Source organism: Pelodiscus sinensis, chromosome 6, assembly GCF_049634645.1.
Source record: "Pelodiscus sinensis isolate JC-2024 chromosome 6, ASM4963464v1, whole genome shotgun sequence".
NCBI lineage: Eukaryota > Metazoa > Chordata > Testudines > Trionychidae > Pelodiscus > Pelodiscus sinensis.
The window spans coordinates 41,682,491-41,707,272 of record NC_134716.1 but is presented as its reverse complement, the minus strand read 5'-3'; the positions used below and the strand labels follow the sequence as shown (position 1 = coordinate 41,707,272).

At 39.1% G+C, this 24,782-nt stretch overlaps 2 protein-coding genes across 8 annotated transcripts in view; one reads left to right on the top strand and one right to left on the bottom strand.

The window, feature by feature from the left end:
• The window catches only part of GOLM1 (golgi membrane protein 1), a 49,652-nt gene extending 33,467 nt beyond the window's left edge, over positions 1 to 16,185 (top strand). For 2 of the 3 annotated variants that reach the window (XM_075931790.1, XM_075931789.1), the window contains 6 exons: positions 1,363 to 1,465; positions 6,107 to 6,245; positions 8,620 to 8,797; positions 9,916 to 10,239; positions 13,622 to 13,741; positions 14,173 to 16,185. In XM_075931790.1, the coding sequence (XP_075787905.1) occupies positions 1,363 to 1,465; positions 6,107 to 6,245; positions 8,620 to 8,797; positions 9,916 to 10,239; positions 13,622 to 13,741; positions 14,173 to 14,246 (938 nt within the window). In that variant the 3' untranslated portion in view covers positions 14,247 to 16,185. The remainder of the gene's footprint in view (positions 1 to 1,362; positions 1,466 to 6,106; positions 6,246 to 8,619; positions 8,798 to 9,915; positions 10,240 to 13,621; positions 13,742 to 14,172) is intronic. The other variant, XM_075931791.1, reaches the window with a different exon arrangement.
• A 5,343-nt stretch (positions 16,186 to 21,528) lies between these two features.
• The window catches only part of NAA35 (N-alpha-acetyltransferase 35, NatC auxiliary subunit), a 53,404-nt gene continuing 50,150 nt past the window's right edge, over positions 21,529 to 24,782 (bottom strand). For all 5 annotated transcript variants that reach the window (XM_075931788.1, XM_075931783.1, XM_075931787.1 and 2 more), the window contains 3 exons: positions 24,505 to 24,627; positions 23,936 to 24,016; positions 21,529 to 21,719 (listed from right to left, as the gene is read on the bottom strand). In XM_075931788.1, the coding sequence (XP_075787903.1) occupies positions 21,660 to 21,719; positions 23,936 to 24,016; positions 24,505 to 24,627 (264 nt within the window). In that variant the 3' untranslated portion in view covers positions 21,529 to 21,659. The remainder of the gene's footprint in view (positions 21,720 to 23,935; positions 24,017 to 24,504; positions 24,628 to 24,782) is intronic.

The following is a 24,782-nucleotide window of genomic DNA, read 5'->3' as shown; positions in this document are numbered from 1 at the left end:
TACCTTTTATTGTAGTTCAATTATCAAACTTAAAGCCAGTTTTCTCAAAGTCTCAGTCTTACGCCCTTACTTGGGTGTGAGTCCTCTGCTTCTCAAAGCTAGGAGAAAGTGTAGGAACTGCCATAAACTAGACCCTGACCTTGTACAGGTTTTTCCTGGGCTCATGCATAGCCATACAGTGGGGCTTCATGCAGTCAAGAGTCCAGTCATGAGGCTTTGAGTGCAGGACACCACAGCCTTATATCTTAAGTGGGAGAAAATAACAAACATTAAATAGAGCAGACTCCTCCTATATTAATAGTCTATATTTGAACAACTTCTCTGCTTCCACTAACATAGTATAATCCTCTTTCAACTCTAAAAACTCTATACTCTTATATATGGATGCACTGATGTCCATGGGAATCATACACATGCATTCGAAAAAAAATTTTTTGGTCTTACTAGTTAATATCTCCTTTGACGCTTTCAGAATCATTGCTAGTGAGTTTATGCCTTTTAGCATTTGGGCCATTGATGGCAAGGTCTCTGGTAAATACAATTGTCAATCTCTCTGATATGCTCAGTTTTCTGATGCAAAGCTCTTTGTCAGGACCAAAGATTCAAGGTGTGTCAGCATGATGGATGAGGTTCTACTACAGAAAACTACTAACTTACAAACAGTCCTGATTTGTGAACTGTAAACTGTATTACAGAGGAGGGCTTGTAAACTTGAATTTAGATAAGCAGTAGAAAAATTTACCATTGTAGCCTGCACTATAGTGACGAGTCCTTCAGTGACCTCTAGTCTTCTAGATTGCAGGCCAAGAGAAGACTATGGGCTTAAAGTGCAGCAGGGGAGGTTTAGATTGGACATTAGGAAAAAATTCCTAACTGTCAGGGTGGTCAAATATTGGAATAAATTGCCAAGGGAGGTGGTGGAATCTCCCTCTCTGGAGATATTTAAGAACAGGTTAGATAGACATCTGTCAGGGATGGTGTAGACGGAGCTTGATCCTGCCTTGAGGGCGGGGGGCTGGACTCGATGACCTCTCGAGGTCCCTTCCAGTCCTATTATTCTATGATTCTATGATTCTAAGAGCAGCCAGAGAACGTAGATGGATTAGAGTTCTCCTTTGTATAGGGGAGGTAGAGAATAGAGCTTTATTAGACTGAAAACTCTCCTATGTTCTCTGTGTTTTTGTTGCTCAGCGGGTGCCACAATGTGACTATGTATTTAGCCTGCCAAAGCATCATGAATTTGGGAGACTGAGGAAAGAAGCCAATGGAACTTTCTCGCTATCAAAGTTGTGTATCTGATTTTGGAGGGAGGGATTTGTTTAAAATATTTCATTAAAATAATAATCCTTTTTTCCCACCCAGAACACTTGATAAAGTTACAGAACGAATATGGAAAGCTACAACAGGATGTGAATCAGTTTCAGAAAAACCAGACTAATCTTCAGAAGAAATTTTCCTATGAGATGTAAGTTTGCTCTTTTAAATGTATAACTTACAGAATGACAGGTCAGAAGTCTAATTATCCTTTTGAAATCTATACTTGAATTCTGTACTTTTCCTCATAGTTATCATTTTAACATAATGCTGCTAGTAGATATTTTGAGACTTGACAGCATTGTTTGTTTGAAAAGGAAAACAGTATACCAAATATGGTCCTAATTAGTTTCTGCTTATTTGTATTTGTGACCCCCATCACCATAGTATTGGAGCACTTAACAGGCATTTCTCCAGCTCTGGAGCACCCATGGAGTCAGCGCCTATGAACTGAAATACCACTGAGTCGTGGATTTTTTGGGACACTAATTGATGAGGTGATCCATAGTTCGGTCAGTTTCTATAGTTAGAAATAGGATTGTGTCTTAGTTCCAGTTTATGGAGAAGGTAGGAGTGTCTACCATGTGATGTGTGGATGTGATTAAAAATGGACTTGTTTTCAATGAGAGTGACACTGGGCACTGGGTCCTTCAGCTGGGTCGTTGGGTGTTCATTTGGGCAGTTGATGTCCTTCCACTTTGCTTTCTATTGATCTTCAGGGGAAAACCACAAATCTTTCAAGCTCTTGTGGTGCAAGCCAAAAATGTTTTCTGGAGCTAAATTGTAATCTCAGTAAATTATATAGGATTTAATGTACTGGAAAGTCCTTATTGACTTAAATATGATGGAAGTTTTGAAGAATTTCTTGTGATAAATTTGAGGTAGGTGAATATCTGCCAGAATCGAAGCCATGATTTTGGTGTTGATTTTACTATGCACTGAACAGCAATAGAAATAGGTACTTCCGCAGCATTGTAAGTTGTGAATAACAAAGTATACGTGCAGGGACACTGATAAGAACACCAATTATCTTTTTAAACTTTTGTGTACTCACTAGTTGTTATTTCCTCCTATGGAAGCTATTTGAAAATATTATTTCCTGTAATAAATATGGGTTGGCTTTTTTCCCCTTTTATGATAATATTGATTTTTTTCTTTCTCTGAATCTTGTGAAGGATGAGCCATGCAACTATCTTTGCTTGCTTCATATAATTATTATGAATTTCTGCTTAGTTAGTAGCAAGTTAACTTGTTTCCTATACTGGTTGGATTGGTATTTCCGTAGCAGTGGAATGAAATAGCCAGGCCCTATATAAACAATAGCTTAGTTTGGTTTCTGATAAATCTTGACATCTGTTACCAAGAAAAAAAATGGTACTATAACAAAGGCCTGTTCTTATACAAACTTTAAATCAATAACAATTTTTCCTGCTTTGGAGTGATTAGTCTCCGTCTTGTTCCTTTCTGCTGATTGTACACAATGCATTTGTAAATTGTGGCTTGTGAATTGATACTTAGTATGTGGAGCACTTTCTTCTGCAACAGATTAGTCCCCAGATTTGAGCTACCTTTAAAATAGCTACATATTACTTGGCTTAATCTAGTTTATTTTGAACTGCGTGTTAAATATGGGTGTTAACCTTCAGCACAAGTTCTCTGGAGTGAGAACGGTGAACTGGTGGCCTCAAATGAAAATATCTGTAAAACGTTTAACCTTGTTTCTTGTAAAGTTCAAAAGTGACGTCTCTATTATTAAATGAACATTAGACAAAGACAGGTGATCTGTTAGTAAACACTGTAGACTTTGTTTAAACTGTAGAACAACTGACTTCCTAGTGACTCACCCTATTACCTAGGCAACTGTTGACCTTATGAAATGGAAACCTTGTGGGCCCTCTATATGTAACCTGGTTTTCTAAATGTGTTGAAGCCAACTGATGGCCAAATCAATCCTGTTTGCATGTTTGAAGATGTGGAAGGGGAGGACAGAATTGTGTCTTCTGAGCCTCTGCTGTACAATCTGATGCTAGATGTAGGACTGGAGGCAGAGAAGACCATCCAGTCTGCTCATTAAAGGGCAGGTCACACTTTTAAAATGTGTGTATATATAGAGAGGAGAAAGAACTTGTGACATAGGCATTCTAAAGGTTTAGGAATGATCATTTTCTGTCTTCTTCGTGTGTCGAGCCTCTTGAAGAAGTAATTATTTTGTTGGAAAACATAAAAAAGATCTTCTCAATGTTGTTTACTTTTAAGGAAAAAATAATATCTTCTAATTCATTTTAAGAGCAATAAAACCAATTGTTTCATAATGTGCTCTATAATGTGTGTTAATGGAAAAAAAGATGAGGTGGTGGTAACTAGAAGAAGGGTAGTTTCACTGTGACTACATGGCTGCCATTGAGAACTGCTAATGCTTTCTGAGTACAGTTTAAGTTTAGTGAGCAGGGTTTTGTAGGAAAAAGAGGAGTGGTATCATTCGATACCATAAAATGATTTAAAATTAGAAGTCAAATATAGTTCAGCAATGACTCTGAAGCATGATCAATTATAAAGAGTCTTGTTTAAAAAAACAGATGTTCCAATACAGACAGCATTGCTGTAGTACTGAATTGTGCACGTTAAATAAGAAAATAATTGATTTCTTTTCAATGTTATAGTAGTCTCCAACAGATTTTGTTATGAATCGCATGGGAAATGTTTTATTGCTTTTAGGAAGGAAACAGTTCATTAAAACCTATGTACACTCTAGTAATTCAGAAGAATTTGTTACATCTAAGGTTAAGAGTATAAGATCTTGTAACAGTTCTTGTTTTTAGCACACAAAAATTCAGAAAGGTGATTTCATGCCCAGAGCATGAAAGAATCTTTGTTGTCTGCATTGCTGCATACTGGCAACAAGTTAAAATGTTCCTTATTCAGTACAGTGACTCCCATTTCCTCCTCTTGGAATTAATTAGTCATGATCAGCTCACCTTTCACCTTGATGGGAATGCAACTACTTTCACATATGATAAACTCCTCCTCTGTTCTTTCCTCTTCCTCTTCCACAAAGGAAAGCATCTGTGGTGGTATAGGGAGCAATAGTAATGTCAGGAGTTGGGTGAAATCTTGTTAGGGGTTGAGGTTTAAACCTCATTCCAACTCACCCATCTCTTATAATAGTAAGAAACAGTATGGAGCCCTGTGTTTCTTAAAAAAAGGCCTAACCAGACTCTGCCTAGTATGGGGGAGGGTTCCCTTTGATATTCTGAGTGTGGGTGTGAGGAACGGCAGAACATACACAAACTGAGAGGCAACAAGAAAAAAAGAGACAGAAGCAAAAAGTGGAAAAACCAAGAAAAAGTTATGGTGAGCTTTTGGTTTTGAGTCTGGTGTTGGCCAAAGAGGCTGTGTGTATATATATTAAGAGACTTGTGTCTTTTGTGCTTGGTTCCTCTAGTGTTCGACAAAGCAGGACTTTGTACATTCCTTGTACATAAACAAGATTAAATTTTAAAAAATCAGATTTAATCAATTTCTACTTCCAATTGGAACAGAACACCCAGACTTGTTGTTTTGAATTCTTATATGAATGTTCAGTTGCATATTCTCTTAACTTAATTTGCTTTTCTTAAGATGAGTTCAATAAGTCAATCTCTGCAGCTCTAGTTAAAGTGAAAATTGGGACACCAGCCACCAGGTTGTAATATGTGAAATAAATTGATGATCTCACTCTAGTTTCTAGTGAACAGGGAAGCTCTCTGTATCACAAACATGCTACTGTAATGGGTGCATATTATTTAGTATTTGTCAGAGGGATCAATTGTTGAGCAGTCCATGAGGACTGAATTTGAGTTGGATCTTTTCCAGGTGAGTTTGAGGCACATTGATGCCCCCAGACATGTGGAAAAAGCTAGTGAGGGGTTATATAAACACCTTTAAGTTTGTTTACTTCATTTAAATTAATATAACAGGGTCTGTTCAAAAGTATTGGGTAGTTGATATAAATTACCATTCGAAAAAACAATGTTCTTTCAAAATGTGCCTCATTTCTGAAAATATTTTTCTTAGTTCTTTACTGAAATGCCAGTATAACAAGTGCCAAGAAAATAGACATGAACACTTTTTTAAAAGAGAAAGAAAGCTTTGTTGCAAATGGCTCAGCTGGCATGTGACTTCTCAAGATGGAGAGGGGAAATTACACATTTCAAAGTACAGGCAGTCCCCGGGTTACGTACAAGATAGGGACTGTAGGTTTGTTCTTAAGTTGAATTTGTATGTAAGTCGGAACTGGTACATATTGTAGGGGAAATTCGAGACAAACATTTCTCCAGAGCTCAGTTCTATTCTCCCACGCGTCATTTCCCTCAGTCCTTTATTCTTAAGCTGAGGTGTCTGCTGAGAAAATCTGCTCCGCGTCTCCCTGGTCTGCTGTGGGGGGCGCTAGCTTCGCATCTCCCTGGTCTGCTGGGGGGAATCAGCTAGTGCGGGGTTGCCTCACCCCGTTTGTAAGTAGGGATCCGATGTAAGTCGGATCCGTACTTACGAACGGGGCTTTTCTCACCCCGGAGGACGCGGGCGGCGGGACCGCCCAGACGCGCTGTGGTCCCGCCGCTCGTGTCCTCCGGGGCGAGAAAAGCTGCTCCGCGTCTCCCTGGTCTGCTGGGGGGGACCTCCCCCAGCAGACCAGGGAGATGTGGAGCAAAGCCGCGGAGGACCCGGACGGGGGGACCGCGGCATGTAGAAAGGTGTGTCAATTAGAGATGTTGGGATGATAGTACCTCTAAAACTACTTGTTCTTTTCCTTGAGGTCCCAGTGCATCAATCAGATGAAAGAGTTAAAAGAACAATGTGAAGAAAAGATACATGAGATTACAAAAAAAGACAGTGAGGCACCGCAGGCCAAGGACATCAAAGACTTATTGAAAAATTCCAACAAAAATGACCAGGTAAGTCATTTTATTGGTTGGCTGTCTTTTTTAACCTTCCCCTCCCAGAAAGTCAGTTGTACCTTTATTTAAGCTGTTAATGGAGTTGAGTTATCTTGCTGTCTTTCTCACGTTCTACTCTTCGATCCTTAAAACAGCAGCAGTAGCTCATGATTTTTTTTCCTGTTACAATGTACTAGACCACCCTGTTAAGCTTGTACTGTCAAAGTTTGATCGTAAAGGAGGAAACTGCAGCTTGACACCTGTTATTTGAATGAAGCTTACTTAGTTGCCAGGTATCCAGTTTTTAACCAGTGAGCCCAGTTGAAAGGAGACCTGTGCAGTGTCCAACACTAAAGTTCAAAAGTTACTGCAATAACTGTGATTGGGGAGGGCTGGAAGAGCAGCTGAAGCTGGAGGAGGGATCTTGTCAGTAACTGCCCAGCCTGCCCTCTCATCCTTTCTCTGGTTCCTCACTCCAGGGACAGACACCCTCAATTGTGTCCTGATTGGGCAGATAGGCTTCACATAGCTCCTCTAGCCCTGGCTTTGTAGCCAGCAGATGAGCTTCAGGGGAGGGGAAGTAAGCAATAGAGGGGCTTGCAGAATTCAAGCAGAATTCTTTGAGCATATGTAGAATTGTTCCTCTCCTGCACACATTGAAAACAAATAGAAAAAATAACTTGGGTGTAATGAAGTTTTTCAAGTTGATATAGTACAGCAGAAACTCCTAAGTGCTGCTCAGTTTTATGCTTGTACTGTAAAAGCAAACTAGCTTAGCCAGTAAAATGCTCAAGGTTTGTTGCTCCTAATATTTCAATGGCTGAATTTCTAAAGTGGCAGCTTTAAGCTGATATTCTTTCACAGCCATTAAACTTTAAGCAGATCAGTAGAGTCAAGGTTTCCTGGTGTATGCTCTAGTATTCTAGTGTTAGATCACTTTTAAATTAATCAGTGATGACAACTTGCTTTGCTTAGCTGGGGGAGACTTAAGACAGTTTAACAGATCTCACTGTTACGCCATTTTCTTGATACTATGTTTAGCCTAGTTCCATTCCATCACAGAAGAAGCCTGATTAACTGAATTTTGGTTCTCATAATCCTGGAGTAATTGCTTATATACTGGTCTTTCTTGGTGCGTGCCCCATTAGAGCCAGCCAGTTGTTGGTTTTCCTGCACTCCAGAATTGAGGGACCAGAGTGTTTTTCTTTATAGAGGCTGCCAGCTTCCTTCTTTCACCTGAAGCTATTTTATCTGAGACTTGAGAGTGTCCCCTGAAGATTCAAACACAGTGGACTAGTCCGTATTCTGCATACCACATTTGGAGCATAGTTGACATTTTTTGTGACTGACTCACCTTGTCATCTGATGCTGGTGTCGGCTATGTGTGGTTGATTGTGCACAGTCCCTGTATCAGTGAACACTCATGCTATAGCATCTAGGATAGCCAAAGTGGTATCTATGATTTTGGAAAGCATTGGTTGTACTAAAACAACACTTGGTAGCTGCCAGCTCCCTTTGTGAACAGTCCTGGAGAGGTGGAGGGGGTCACTCTTAAGGTGGTATTGTGACTTTCATTTGTCAACAGTTGTGATAAAGCAGATGGTACAAATACACAAGCACTGAAATGGAGGAAAGAATTGCAACACTTTTTTTTTTTTTTCTTCAAAGCAGATGGCATTTAGGGTTTTACAAGATGTCCCTGTTGGCCACTCCTCTGCTCTCGGGAATAAGACTTGGATACATTTGTGATCAGGCATTATGACAAACAACAAAAATATGTGCATTGATTATAGTTAACAATACAAGTTAAACTAATCTATCTAAATTAAAATAAACTTAAAAAACAACAATTAGTGATCCCGAGCTTATGGAAAGCTGAGCCTTCCCTTGAGGAAAAATAAGTCTAGCTTCTTCAGCCCCAGCCTAGCAGCTGGTACACTCTCTCTGTTCTGTGCACACAGCTATTTCTTGGTGCACCAGAGGGATGTCACACTCGGAGAACAATAGCACCTATGCAGTATGTATAGCAACTACAGAAGCAGATGGTATTGAGTGGTAATACCAGAAGAGGCATTATATCAAACCGTTTTTGTGTGATCTATGTGGAAATTGTGCTGTGTAGTTTATCTGGGTTGTGGTTTACTTTAATTCAATTCAAGTCTATTTCTTGAATTGGTTTGTGATGCATTTAGATTTCTTTAATCATAGAATCAGAATACTAGGACTGGAAGGGACCTCGAGAGGTCAACGAGTCCTGTCCCCCGCCCTCATGGCAGGACCAAATACTGTCTAGACCATCCCTTTAGTTAGAATTAAAAAAGAAGAGATAAATCTGATCCTAGGAATGAGCATTTGGATAGACAAATCACCTATGTTTGTATATGTTTTTAAGGATAATATTCAGCTGTCAACTTCTAATCGACCAGAGCTTCAACTGCATGACCTGGAAGCAGAGAAAGGAGATGAGGAACAAAAAGAGGACAAAATTCCTGGAAATGAATCTCTAGAAATATCAAAGCCAACATTCAGTGTAAAAAAGGAACCAAAGATTGAATCTCATGGAGACAAAGGTAAGATCGGCTAATTACATCACTAATACCTTAATATCAACAGAGGTGAGAAATGGGTTTGAATATATTGAATTTTAATTTAATAATGAATATCACTTAGTTCAGCAGCTTTTTCCATGTTTATTGAAAGTTTTATATTTAATAGCTAATGACTATGTTTTTTTTAATTAAAATACTTCAGTTGGCTGAAGCGCATGTTAAAGTAGTAGGGGCTAGATCCACAGAGGACTGGGGCTCAGCATTGGAACCAGGGACATAGGTATGGGTGGGCCTGAGTGGGCTGTGACCCACCTATCCCCTGCCAGCCCACCTGGCCCTCCAGCCAGCGAGAGGGGCACCTGGGCTTGCCTGGGTCTGTTCCACCCATTGCTACCGCTGGCTCCTCCCTTCCTTCTTGTGGGCCCTCAAAGCAAAGTCAGAGCATGTGTTAGGGGCTCTGAAGCATGCTAGGTGATTTTCCAGAAGCAATTCTAAAGGGTCTGGGCTCTGGCCTCCATACCTGCTGCAGTAGCAAAGGGGGCAGTTGGGAGCCCCAAGCACTTTAGAATTGCCCAGCCCTAAGGCAATTTCCCTCTTTGCCCCCCCCTGTTGACAGGCTTGACGCAGCTACAGGCTAGTTGTAGATATCACATCTGGTCAACCCTTGTTGTAGGTTGTCTTTGTGTTGAAGAGCAAGTCAGTTGTATTGCTAACACAGAAGTGCATACACCCCCCCAATAGAAAATACATTTTTTTATACTTTTAATGCTGAGAGAAAAGGGCATTTACATAGAACATTAGTACTCTGCATTTAAATAATTGTACTTTGTATGTCCAATTACTAATTGATTCACTTTAAGGTTATAGTGAGATCAGATTTCCCCCCCCCCCATGTATAATAAAACAAACACACTGTAGATCTTAAAGTCTTTATGAAATGCAAATCCTGCAGTGGTTTCTAATAGTGCCTTTAACTTTCCTGATTTATGCATATACGTTCTTTAGAGTTGATGCAGCTTAGAGATGTGCCTACAAAGGAAAAAAATGAACTTGGGTGGGCTGGGCAGAGGGTAATTGATCCTATCTTAGCTTTTAAAGTTTTGCTACAGCTAGACTTCTTACTGCACATTGCTTTACAGAAGGGATGCTTGATCTGGATGTGGTGAACCAAAAGGACCTTATAAAAGATGAGAAGCTTTCTGTTGATCAAGGACCCCCACATGATTCAGCTAAGAGTGTCATGGATCATGAAGAATTGCCTCCTAAACCAGGAAAGGAACCAAATCCATATGAGGGGGTAAATGTTCTTAAAGAAGGAGATACACAAAGGGAGTCTGTCGAAATGCAAGAACCATCTGCAGGTCATGCTGTCAATCAAGAACATTTTCCAAATGAAGAAATAGAAAGGGAGCACCTCTTAAATTATGATGCTCAGCCAGATGACCAGGAGCCCAGTCAGGATGGTTAGTACAAAGATTCATTCAAGCTATCTAGGTGCAGATCAATTGCAGCTGGATCCAGTTATCTAGCTTCTGTCCTCTATCTGCACTTCCCAACTGCCCTGCCCTCTGGGACCCCTTGCTTCCTGCTGCCCAGAGCTCCTTGCCCTCACTCTACAGCCATGTTGCCCAAAGCAGTCGGGGCTGGCAGTGCAGTGAGCATGCCACCAAAGCATGGGGGAGAGGGAAGCTGAGGCTGCGGGGGTTGGGATGGAGGGGGAGGGACTGCTGCTTTGAAGAACCCCTCTCTTCTCCCCCTCCCCCTCCCCTTGCTGCCTCTATCTGATGGGGGGGGGGAGGGAGTGAATAGTCGACTAGTCCTTCATGTCCCTAGTGAGAGAGAAATGCTTTGGGTGAAAGCTGGACTTTGTTTCCAGCTCTTCTGCTTGTTTGCTGTAATTTGGGTCATCTCCATTGGAATCAGCAGTCCTGCCTGTTTAGAACTGATGTTGGGACAAGTTTTGCTCTTTTATCTACACGAGCAAGTCCATTGATAGCAGATGCCTCGTGAGAATTTCTAGTAAGATTGGATCTATTAAAATATATCTGCAGGGAGGGGTGGAATGTTTGTTTGACAAAAAAATGCTGTTTTTAATGGGAAATTCTTTTAAATAGTAATATTTATTATGGATCTGACCATGGCAGACTTGCACTATAATATATGTTCCTGGAGACCATTCAGCTTGAATTTACTCTCTTACTTCACACCTTGTGAACTAGAGCCATTATACTTCAGTTCACAGCTCAGTGTTTACTAGGCAGATCATTCCATTTCTCCTGCCTGTCTACTAGCTGTCCTTAGGCTCTCTGCCCTTTCTATATAGGTTTGATTCTATGAAGCATTGACTCTCCTGTAGATAGTGCATGCCCTTGGCTTCTATTGATACATTCAGAATCTTGCACGATTAGGCTGAAAGATGAAAGGATGAAACGTTTAAACTAATGTAATTAAGCAGACATGCATCTTTAGCTTCCATTATAGCCCAATACTACAACAGAAAAGGTTTGCTAGTAATTCTGTGTAGCTGACATTTTTCGAGTGTTGATACAGCTTTTGCTGAATATAGTTTCTAACATTTCCTGGCCAAAATAAGCTATACCACCAAAAACACTTGCATCCTGACATATATACTAAGACGGGGTGGGGAACCTAGGGACCAGATGTGGCTCCTAAAGCTGGGCTCCCCCACATGTATTGGGGCACTTGCACTGGTGCTCCAGCCCTCTTCTCCCCCGCCCCCCACAGGACTGGAGTACACAATCTTTTTTGCTTCTCACTTACGTGTGGCCCCCAACTGATTTTTCTGTGGATCAGTGGCCCCTAACCCAAAAAAGGTTCTCCACCCCTGTACTAAGTTGATATAGAAATGTAATTAAAAAAAGACAACCATTCCCCTCACTGACATTACAATACTAGAAAAAAATTCTAGTGTGGACAGGGCCTTATAGTAACACTCAAATGCAACTACATTTTTAGTGTTAATAAGCATGTGTATATAAAAATTTAAATCAGATGCCTTAAGATGATTATCTTTCAAATTTCCTCTGTTCAATTCCAAAGCAACAGTCTACAATGCCAAAAGGTGCAAGAAGTAACTGCACTACAGAAAATGTGAGAATAACCTGTCATCACTATGCAAATTAATCACATGCAATCTTGAAAGAGAGCAATGAACAGGGTACCAAAGTTGCAGCCATAAATTGTGTGTGTATTTTCATACACTTTGGAGGTACAAATGCTTTTTCTTTTCCAAAAGAAAAATATTTTATATAGATTTTTTTTCTATGCATTGGTTCATCTTAATCTTCAATGCATAGTGAAGAAACATTCTTCACTTATGGGACTCAGTACTGCAAAGGCTTTCTTTAGTATATACTGCAGTACTTTACCACTTATAGTACAGAGACCTCCAATTTTAGCTAATCCCCCCCCCCCCAAAAAAAAATCCAAAATACATCCACAGACTTCAGGTGAAAGGGCTAGGACTAATTTGGCAGCCCTAAGGCTCTATAAACACATCAACACTTCTAGCTGCTCTGATAGTGGTGCAGTCTTAGTGACAGCATTATATCTGGAATTTCATGTAGAGTAAAAATCAAAAGTACACAGACAAGAGGGATAGTAAAGAAGAGTTCACACAGATTAGAATATGAAGACTGTCTGACTATAGCAAAATGAAAAGAATTATCTACTCCCAGTTTTGCTCAAAACTAGTCCTATGCTTTCCAGCTACTAGAGCCATAGTCCAACTAGTTCTGAAGTAGTAGCCACTATAGAGGCTACTGCTATAGAAAACTAGCTTCACTGAACCAACCAAACAGCCACATTGTTCAAGCCAACTATCCACACTCAACTGGCCATATAGCCACATGTGGCTAGCGTGTTGGACACCGTGATACTAGAGTATATTCCTTGGCAGATAAAGCAAAGTCAAAGCAAGAAGCCTAAGATTATTTTTTTGAACTTTATTAAATCTTTCATGCTCCTTGAACAGGATATATGTAGTTAGGCTAACTTTACATACAATACTTGCTATTCATATCAAGCCTTTCAGAACTGTCATGAAAATTGACCTGCATATGCACAAAATGTCCTTGCCCATACTCACAAAAATAAAACTAATATTGTTACTTATCTATCAAATTAGTTGTATTGGTCCTGTGTCTTTGGACAGGCTTGCAAGGCTGCCATATGTGGACTATCATTGTGAAACCTGAAGTCTTGTTCTTCATCCTTCTTTTGAACACACCAGTAGTAGCTGCTGCCATTTGTATTGAGTATCTTCTCTTTTGGTTGGCATTTAACATCTCTTTCAGTAACCTTTTGCTAACACTTGCTCTTCCTGTCCTGCTGAACACTACTAGCTTAGCATCCTGGGATACAGGAAATCAAATCTATTTGTTGTACTGATTTGCAGCAAGGGAGTTAAAAATGTTTTTACTAATATTTAATTTCTGTAAGGCTAGTTAAGTACTGGAGCAGGTTACTTAGGAAGAAAATGGATACTTGTCATTTGGAGCTTTTTAAAGAACAGATTAGACAAATTTGTCAGGCATGGTGTTAATTTTGCCTACACCAAGGCTGGACTAGATGAGCTCTTGAAGGTACCTTCCATCCCTACATCTCTTTCTGTTGTCAAGCTTTATATATACAAAGGTTATAGCAAACTTAGTTCTGAAAGTGGATAGCTGAGAACTAACTCTGTGCACAGGGAAATCAAATTTCAAATATTTAAATTCTACCTGTTTATAGTGTGAGAATGGGGGAGACGATATATCTAAACAGCACTCTATTGCAACTAGAAAGTTTTTAGCCAATAACTAACAAAACTAAATATCTTTATAGATAAACAGAGAGCTGAAGCAGTGAACCAGAACAATGTAGCAGTTGACTACAACTTAGATGAGAATGAGGCGGAATCTGAAACTGACAAGCAAGCTGCGCTGGCTGACAATGACTTGTATGGTAAAAACTTGAGGGACTTTTTTTAATCCTCTTGTATGCAGAATACTAAATGTTAAGATTACTTTTATAACTGGGATTAAGCTAGCTGGCTTTCTATTCAGTTAACTGATGCCGTTGTGATTGCTTTGAATATAACTGGGACCGGAGTGTGCTGTCACCAGATTTATTCTAATGCACTATGATTGCCGTGAAGTTACTCTCCATTTTCATGAGAGGGGAGAGAATCAGACTCAGCAGAGTTTCATCATATATATGTAAGAACAAACCTGGAACGGCATACTTTTGATATTGCACTATTTTACAATGACACAATCCTGTCAGTAAGAACTATAATATCTCTCTGTGTTCCATCTCTTACAAATGGACATTTTAATGTCAGGTATTCCAATTTACACTGTATTAAGAATTTCACTTTTTTCCTCCTGCATTAGTCCAAAATTCTGAAGATTTGAACATGAAGAACCACCTATCTGAACAAGGTGTAGAGAAGCCACAAAAGCTGTGAACAGAAGTACACTGGATTCGACTCAATCACTTGCAAATCCAATCAGAGATCCAGGTGAAGCTAGACTGCTTGATTGCCATGTCCAGGTTTAAAAAGGGTCCCATATCATTTGTGAAGTTTTAGTACTATACTTTAACGGTTAAAATGATACTTTGCTTCTTACAAAGGTTAAGGCAGTTCTGACTTCTGTGAATTTTTTTTACTGTTTTAAATTCTTAACTGCTTGCTTTTATTGCTAGCTAATTAAGTTGTACAGTCATAACAATGATATGAACAAAGAGGAGAGGGAGTAGTTCTAGGATCATATTTTGAATCCCTACTGTGCTTCAGATGCTAACTTAGACTGATCTGTCCCCAGTAAATGGTACTTATAACTTTAGTCCTTATAACCACAAAGGCTTGAATAGTTGACCTGACCCTTTCAAACTACACGGCTTTTGGATAGCTTTTTTCTCCTCATGTTAATTATCTCTCTCTCAACCACAAAAGAATAGCGTGGTTCCCATTGGAGGTAACTTCTAAGAGGTTAGACCTGAACTCACAAACTAGCAAGGTGGTGTGGATTAGGTTGTACAACTCATTTAGTAGGTTTCTATCAAATTGTCTTGCAGTTACTGCTGTTTGAGGGAAGGCCTAAAATGGTGTGCCATGTGTATTCTTTCCTTCACCTGTCCAACACAGCATTTAAAAGACATTTTTATATAGGACTCTATTGAACACACTGTAGTTATATTATGCATAACATAAAACTTTATTGCCACTGTTATTGTTGAATGTATTCATTGTGGTAAACAAACATACAATACCTCCCTGTGCCAGTGGGATATCTTTGGGAGCCCTGGCCTCTGCTTGTTACTCCAAGGTGCCTGTTGAAGCAGGCGTTTAAAGTGTGCAAAGTCCACCACACCATTTATCAGAAATAGTTCTCCAGCAGGCTGTTTTTAAAACTATTAGTACCACACACACTCTCAGCTACCACTGAGGTTCTGTCCTTGACTCCACTTGTAAATCCTAGTTGCTGAAAGTGGGCAGGTTGCAGGGATTTGGATCTTGGTACTGAAGGTAACCTATCTGCCATAGTCCAAGGTGTCAAACATGAAAAAACAAAAGGAGCTTGCAGCCTGTAACTCTTGTTCCAGAGTTCTCTTTTTATTACTTGAACAAACCCAGAACAAGAGTTCAGATACTAATGCAAAACAGTATACTGTTAACAAGTAAAACAGAACTGAAGGAAAGAGGAGGTAGTAGGCATGACTGGATTAGAGTATAATTAAAGGCAGTCTTTTCTACAACAGCCAGGGAAATGATGCCTCACTAACTACAAACTACTTAAGCACTTTATTTCCTTTCCAGTTATATACTGTATGCCATTCTTAACAGTAGACTATGTGTGCCAGTAATCTAGTTTACTAATGTGAGCACAATTTTTTTATCTTAAATAAAGGTAGCTGCCATACAGTAAATAGGGTTGTTCTCAGAAGCTGTAACAAACCTGGCCTTTGTTATACACAAATGAATGCATTATTTTTGAGTTTGAGTAATCTAAACTTTCTTTAGTTAGTATAGCCCATACCCAAATCATGAATACAATGTATTTTGGGAGGAAAAGCTTCATACACAGAAATATTACATGTCTGAAGCTTTTCCTCCCTAAATACATTGTATTCATGATTTGGGTGTGGGCTATACTAACTTGAAAAGGAAAAAAAACGAGTGTTTTGTAGAGTGATAAAGGAACGATAAAGACTTAAGAGGACATCTTCTCTAAAAACATATTGACAAAGTTGGAATGTATTGTCTTTGGCAGTAGTTGCAGTTTTAATTAAGAAGTTAAACTATCTATCCTAGCCATTAGATGCTATTAGATACCAAACAGCTTCAATAAGTAAGATGGACAGTAATTCATGACAGTCATGATGGGAGGGAATTATAAAATTGTTTGTAAAGAAAAACTTACTTTCTAAATGTTTTTGAAGGATTCAGGTTCTAACTGTATTTTTTTTTTTTATGTAGAAGGCAAGGTACTTGCTCACTGTATAGAAAAGAATTTTAAAACTAAAGCTTTTTGTAGTGGGGAAGGAGAAATTAGATTCACTCAGGACTGTGGTTTTAAACACTTTTTGTATATTGCCTAAGGTCATTTGTACTCATTTTGAGTTTCCTGAATGAAGCTATGAACTTGAGGGAGTGGGGAACTGATTTTTGTCATTCAAAATGTTTTTGCAATAAAAATTGATCATTTTAGAAAAACAGTTTAAAAAACCCTAAATCATTCTCAATGTGTATTTTACTTATTTCCAACAGGGTTGGTTTACTTTCAATGTTAACGCTTAGTTTGGTTTGTGGGGGAGGGTAGCTGGTCCATTTATCCTATGTTGTAATTCAGACACTCTATACATGTGATTAAGAACAGAAGTTACTGCTAGTTTAACATATTACCTGTTGGCCAACTTGTATATTTCCAGTGGAAGGTTGTTTCCTCTGAAAATGAGCAGTCCAATTTGCCTTGAAATCTAGACACAGTTCTTCTTCACAATGTGGAGAAGCAGAGAGGTCAATACACTAAGTATCATCTAGGGAACGTCTAGACTACATTTGAATATTTTCTTCCGATCACATTTTCGAAAGAGGATCTTTCGAAAGTGAAAGTAGTCTGGGTGTGTTTTTTTTTGGGAGAAAAGCCACCTAAGCCACTTTTTTTTTTCTTTTAAGAAAACGGGTTTTTCGAAAGTTTTTTTTTCCCCAACTCTCCCCTCCCCGTGTCCAAACTACTTTCACTTTTGAAAGATCCTCTTTTGAAAATGCGATTGGAAGAAGATATGCAAATTATGTGAGATTTGCATATCCTCCTTCGAAATTCAAAGGTAGTCTAGATGTACCTGTACTGAATTTACAGAGGGAGAGGAGAAGTTAAATCACTGATTTATTTAGCTTCAACTTCCATTAAGCCATTTTGTAGAACTGGTTAGAAGAGTGCTTTACCATCAATATCAATTTGTTGAGAGCTAAATGTTGTTCAAGTGATATTCCCTTTGTAGATTCCAACTAAATTTAGAAAAAAAAATGCCCTATAATAAAAAACTTAGTCAAAATCGAACAAAATATTTTGATAAACATGTAAACCAATCCAAAATGAAGGCTTAGGAATTTTTGTTTTGAGGAAAATTTAAATATTTCGGTTCTATTTTGGAATACAAAATTTTAAAATTGCCTAATTTCCTGCAAAATGAAAAATCCAGCTCCTGTTGCCTTCTGGTCTTATTTTTTAATCTGTTATTCTCAGCACTGGTTATTCTCATTCATGAGTTCTGCCATTCCTTAACTTTTACAAAACATCTGCTTGCCTTAAGAAAACACTGTGTACTGTTGCTTGAATGAGTTTTCTACCCTCTTGTAAAACAAATTTTAAAAACCCACTTTCCTTACAGTAGCTCTGGACAATGAGGCAGGCAAAATACAGACTATGAAGTGCATGCATTTTGACTTTACAAGTGATTTGCAAACAGATTTACCTTTCCGAAGAGGTTTGTGAGAGTATCAAGACATTTAAAGATTGCAATGGTAATGATGAGAACGGGAGATGGTGTGCTCACCACCAGATCCATAGCTTTGGAACTGCCTTTCAAAAGACAAATTTCATCAGGTTTAGAACATGACTCAACTAACTGCTCTGATAAACAATTCACTATACACTCCTCTTGCTCAGAAGGAAGGGCAGAGATGAGTAATGATTAGACTGGATGGTGGATAAATGTACTGCTGTAAGGTGTTTGGATACCATACTTTCTCATGTGCAAATATTGATTAAAGCTACTGCTGTGGAGTTAGTTTGAACAATTAGCCCCTTGAAAGTCTTTGTTCTGACAGTAACACAATCTGTCTACGGGAAATTCCTTAATGAGATTTTCCCTTCTCCCTTTTGTTACATCTTGGCTTTACTGAGAAACAGAGAAGTCTGGGGGGTACATCAACTACTGAATTTTGTTTTAAGTTTTATCGCATTTTATTATTTTTGTACTTTTTACATCAAAAAATTTCATTGCCCGCCCGGCTATGATTAAGTTGTTTAAACAAATGTGTTGCAATGGTAGCAAAAAATTGTGTGTCTGAAAACTGTAGGTACTGGGGGTACTTTATAAAAAAAGGTTGAGAACACTGATCTATTATACACCACCTAATTAGAAAAGGTAGATGAGACTAACAAAAGCATCCCAAACACTGGACTATAGTGACAGCTGTTGGGAAAATATTACTATAAGGCACAGATTATCCAACACATTTTTGGAATGCACTGGAATGCAACAATTAAGGGAGAAGATGTTTTAGACTTGATTGTAACAAACAGGGAGGAACTGGTTGAGAATTTTGAAGTGGAAGATAGCTTCAGTGAAAGTGATCATAAAAAGACAAATTAGTCTAAGAAATGGTAAGAGGGAAACTGCCCAATGAAGAGAATGGATTTCAAGGTGGCAGACTTCAGCAAACTCTGTGAGCTGATAGGTAAGATCCCATGAAAAGAAAATCTAAAGGGGAAAACAGCTCAATGTTAGGGAGACATTATTAAGAGTACAAAAGCAAATTATCACTGCCCAACAAAGATAAGAAATATGGCAAGACACTCCCCTGAATTAACCAGAAAAATCTTCAATGATTTGAAACTATATCAGATTACAAAGGATTAATATAAACCACCACCACAAGAATTGAGAGACAAAATCAGAATGGCCAAGGCACAAAATGAGCTTAAACTAGCAAGAGACAAGGGGGAACAGGAAAACATTCAAATACTTTAGAAGCAAGATGACAACCAAGGACCGGACAGACCCATTTTAAAGGTTAATGAGGGGGACAAAGACACTAGCGCAAAATGGAAATAGCAGTAGTACTGTTTTTCAGTTTTCACTAAAAGGTTAGTAAATATTAAACATCTAACAGTGAACACCGGTGAAAATGATAGAGAACCTGCAGCTAAAGGAGGAAAAGAAGTTATGTCTTGAGTTACCAGGACCCAATAAAACACATCGTAAAATACTCCAAGAATGAACTGAGGAGATATGAGCCACTAGTGATCATAATCAAAAACTCATGGAAGACAGGACAGATTCCTGAGGACTAGAAGAGGGCAAATATAGTACCAAGCTAAGAAAATGGCACAATTAGTTTGCAAGCCCTAAAAGATAATATGGTGATAAGTGACAATCAGAATGGATTTGTCAAAAAAAGTGACAAACCTATATAACTTTCTTTGAAGGGTTAACAAAGGTTGTGTCTGGGGAAGAGTGGTAGTTGCTCTAGCTTGACTTTAGAAATGCTTATGATATTATCTTGCATAATCATCTCAAACAAACTCAGGAAATAGAACCTAGATGGTGCTACTATATGGTGGGTGCATAATTACTCTTTGGGACTGGTTTTCCAAACAGTTAATAGTGGTTCAGTGGCAAGCTGGAAGGAGGGGGGGGGGGCGAGACCTCTGCAGGTTTCAGTCTTGGGTCCAGTTCTGTTCCAATGTTCGTAAATGATTTAGATAATGGCATAGCGAAAACTCTTAAAATTTGTGAATAACAGCAATGGGAAGTGACAGTCTAGGGAGGAGTACTTCAGAAAGAGATCTGGGAGTCATAGTTGACCATAAGCTAAATGAGAGTCAGTGTGACACTTGCAAAAAAACATGATTCTGGGATGCATTAACAGTACTGTGAACCAGACACAAGTCACTCTTCCTAATCTATTCTGAAATGATTAGGTCTTAATTGGAGTATTGTGTCCAGTTCTGGGCATCACATTTCAAGAAAGATGTGGAGAAACTGAAGAAGATCCAGAGAAAAGCAACAAGAATCATTAAAGGTCTAGAAAACATGACTTATGAGAGAAGACTAAAAGAACTGGGCTTGTTTAGTATAGACAAGAGAAGACAGAGGGAACATGATAGCAGTTTTCAAGTACCTAAAAGGTTGTTAACAAGTAGGAGGGAGAAAAGTTGTTCTCCTTGACCTCTGATGATAGGACAAACAGCGATTGGCTTAAATTGCAGCAACGGTGGTTTGGGTTGGACATTAGGAAAAACTTCTTAACTGTCAGGGTGGTAAACACTGGAATAAATTACCTCGGGAGCTTGTGGAATCTCCATCCCTAGAGATATTTGAGAGTAGGCTAGATAGGCATCTGTCAGGGATGATCTAGATGGTGCTTGGTCATGCCCTGAGCACAGGGGATTGAACTTGATGACCTCTAGAGGTGCCTTCTAATTCTAGCATTCTATGAAGCTGGGAGGGGCTGCAAGTGCTTTGGAGGATAGGATTAAAATTCAAAGTTATCTGAAGTAAGTAGGATGTAATTCTGTGAAGTCAAATGCGAAGCACTCAATTTAAGGAGGAACAATCAACTGCACAGATGTCAAATGGGAAATGACGGTGTAGAAAGAATACTGCAGAAAGAGACCGAGGGCTATAGTGGGGATTCAAGCTAAATAAGTCAATTGGATAACACTCTTATCAAAACAAATAAACCCAAACACTTGGGGATGTATTAGCAGTAGTAGTAAATTTTCACTCTACTCTGTGCTTATAAGGCCTCAATTGTAGTGTGGAAAAAATTCAAAGTTCAGAAACGAGCAACAAAAATTATTAAAGGTCTGAAACACATTACCTATGAAGACTGGAGAAAAGTGTGTGAAGGGGGAAATGACAACCATTTTCAAGTGTATAGATTTGTTAACAGGAAAAGGGTAAAAACTTACCATTAACCTCTGAGGATAGAAAAAGAAGCAGTGGGCCTAAATGGCTGTTAAGAGATATTTAGGCTGGGTATGAGGGAAAGCTTCCCAACTGTCAAGGTAGTTAAGCACTGGAATAAACTGCTTAGGGAGGCTGTGGAATCCCCATATTTGAACAAGTTAGTCAAACTAGATAGTTTTCCTTGAGGAGAAGGAGACTGGACTAGACTACCTCTTGAGACCCCTTCTAGTCCTATACTTCAATGATTGTATAATGCTATTTTCAATGAGTCCTTGAAAGAATTTCACTTTAACGTAACTGTGCCTATCAGACAAGCTCTACTGTACTGTACATTCATCCATGAGTTATTAAATCCTTACAAAAACTATTGTCAGTCAGAATTCATAAAAATGATTTATGATTAAATCTGTAATAAAACCAAATAAGGTACAGTGCTGTTAAGCAATGCAGTTGATTAAAAACAGCTTCACTCATAGAACATTATACAAACCACTTTAAAACAGCAGTTGTCATTCAGGTCATGTAAGGAAGTCAGACTAAAGATACTCCATACAATGGTACTTTTATCCGTGAAATCCATTTCACTTCTGGGTACAGTATGAAATGTTCCATTTCAAATCAGGTATCTGATATACAGATTGTGGTTTAGGGTATCCTAATTATCATCTCTTGTCTTTCAAACAAGCTTCACAACTGGGAAATATTTGTGAGGAGAGAAGTCAAATTCTGGAGGAACCTAGAGGAAGAGAGTTATAAAAGATTATTCTGACATGCACCACTAGTGATTATATGACCCAAGAAGAGTAATTCATGGCATGTGTCTCTTGGAAGAGAACACCAGTGTTGCTTTCTTTGATAATGTTTTAAGCTTTACACTATCAAGAAACCAAGAAAATCCCTTCAGCTAAAAATCAACTTTAAAAAAATCACATCAAAAGCTAATGAGTTATGGAAAAGTCTCTGAAAGACTAGTCATCGCTAGTGAGGGGCAAAGAGGGACTCTGCTATTTGAGGAAGCCATCAGCCCTCTCAGAGCATGCACTATGATTGAGTTGGTACCAACTTGGTGGGGGGAGAATGGTACAAAATAAGGAGGTGGACGGAAAAATTAAAATCTCATTGAAACTTAAGACCTCATACTATATTGGAGCCATGCACGTGAGTATTGAAAAGGCAAGGCATTTATTTTAAAAAAGGATTTTCTGAAATATAATTATTTGGAAAGAGAAGCAAAGCTAATTATTAGTTAATTTTGTTAACACCTTATTTCTCATCCACTTACCCCCTGCTCAAAATATGTATTCCCCATACTTCTGCTTCTACATTCTGGATACTTCTCCTGCTTCATCAATGCTCTTTACTCTCCACCTCACCCACTACCTGCCCCAGCCTTGGCTAATTTCTTCTGTTTCCATCCAGCACCTCCTGCTACTTCTCATCAATCCCGAACCCTTCTACTGCTAACTTGTACTCTCTTGGACTCTCTGCTACCAATTGCTCTCATTTCTCTCCTTCCTCTTCATGTCTAATTCTATCCATACATATCTGTTCTGGCTTCCATCATTAGCCTCATCTTCCCCCACATTATACCTCCTGTTTGTAAATGCTATTTACATTCTAAGTGTAGCTTCCCAGCTAATTTCCCTCCCAGCGTTCTAACATTTGAGGGCATAACAAATTTTTAACTAAGTGACAGCTTCACAACATGTTTCTAGGGACATTGATTGAAATGTTTCCCAGATTTGTATTCCCTCTAAGGTAGTGGTCCTCAAACTTTTTGGCTTGTGGCCCATCTAGCTCAATACAGATCTTTCTGTGGACTACCAGTTAACTCACAATACATAATTCCCTCCAAGCCATTTTGCTAATGCTGCAACTAGGGGGAATTTAATTTATTAAGCAGATTAAATGCTTTAATTTTGTCATGTTAGTTTATCAAACTTCATTTTAAATAAAGTAAAATATTAATTTATGTTCAACACAAGATTTCAATGTTTTCCTTATTTATGGCAGGGGTGGGAAACCTGTTTGGGTCAGGGACCACACATGAGAAGCAAAAAAATCCCCAACCATCGCTGCTGTGACCCCAAATTGAGACATCTTACTCCTCTGGTGCGCCAGTCGCACGGCGGGAGGGGGAGGTACAGGGAGGACTGAGGTTCAGAGCTTCCCATAGATCAGATTTACTCTTTTGGGATTCCGGGGTTAGTGGATTTTGTGGACTCTCCTAGGCTCTGGGGTGGGACAAAAATGAGGGATTCAGCATGTGCGACAAGACTGCCAGCAAGTGGGATCAAGGATGGGGATGCAGGAGGGGGTGAGGGTGCAAGTCTGACCAGGGAGGTAGGGTGCAGGAGTAGGCTGGGGGGGTGGGATCTTGGCAGGGGGAGGATGCGTGAGGGGCTTGGGGTACAGAGTCTGGGCATGAAGGAGTGGGGGAGAGGGGCACTCACTTGCCTTCACCACTCTCAGGCAAGGCCTCATGCTGCTCCCATTGGCCAAATTCAAGCCAATCAGAGCAGTGGGGAAAGCCTCCAGGCAGCTCATCTGCATGCTGCTTCCCTGAGCTAGGACATGGGGAGCAGCAGTGTGCAGAGCCGCTTCTGGCTCCACTTCTTCCCTGCGAGTTGGATCCATCCCACGTGTCTCAGGGCTTTCTCCTGCCCCCAGAGGGGAGACAGCACTGGCACATGAACCTTGTGGGGAAAGGCAGGGAGGCTACAGAACCAGCATGGGCTCCCTGCTGCGGGTGGGGGGGGGGAGGGGTGAACTCCAGCCACGAACCACCTGGAAGGTGGCTGCAGACCCACAGTCTGAGAACCACTGCTCTAAGGCTTAAGAATAGTTAACTGAACCTGTGCATTCAACTATTAGGTAGGTGGCATATAGGGAAGTGTTGACCTGTGTTATTCAATAAAGACAGAAAATTCAATTTAATTGTGATTTTCTTACCTTAGAATCCTTCTTGTGACCTCCTGCGAGCAGCTTCATGACAACAATGTTGGGTTTAGCAACTTTTAGAATTCGGTTGACCTACAGAGTAGTAATACATTTTTAAGTGACAATTTATAGCCAAGAAAAAAAATCCATAATATAATAGTTTGACTGGAATATCAATCCCATTTTAAAAGAGGTTAAAGCAATTTGTACTAAATTTACAAATATATCAATTATATTTAACCAGCTTGATTGGGCAACTATTTTAAAACATGGTATTTCATATTCATTCTTATGATTGTCAAACCTCTGCAGATTTCAAAGGGTTATTTGTTAGGGATTGACTTTTTGCTTCAGGATATAAATGATTCCTTCCCTACCAAAATGCTGTTCTTATATACCATGATTTACAGTAGGCAGTTCAATGTGGGAAGCTGAGAATTTTAAATTAAATACCTGAACACTTTAATAATTAAATTATGATTTTCTAATACATTTTAATTCATAAAGCAATGACAAAACCAATAAGGCACTCTGAACAAGAGCTCCTGCTTCTATTTATTTACATTTCAGTTCAGCCTTACCTCATGATCTGGATTAGGAATATTCTCCAATATCATTTTAGCCTGCTGGAAGTGTTTGCTAGCTGCCATATAGAGATCAGAGGACTGTGGAGGGGGGCTGTATTTATTTAGGTCAGACATTTCCTAAATGTTACAAAATATATATATATTAAAATGAATAGTTAACAGCACAAACTTTTCTATATTGCTTTTGACTGGGATCAAACCAATTACAGTATTTAATGAAAACCAATTTTTCCTAAAGTCAAACTGAGTTAGTTACTGGTTAAAATATTACC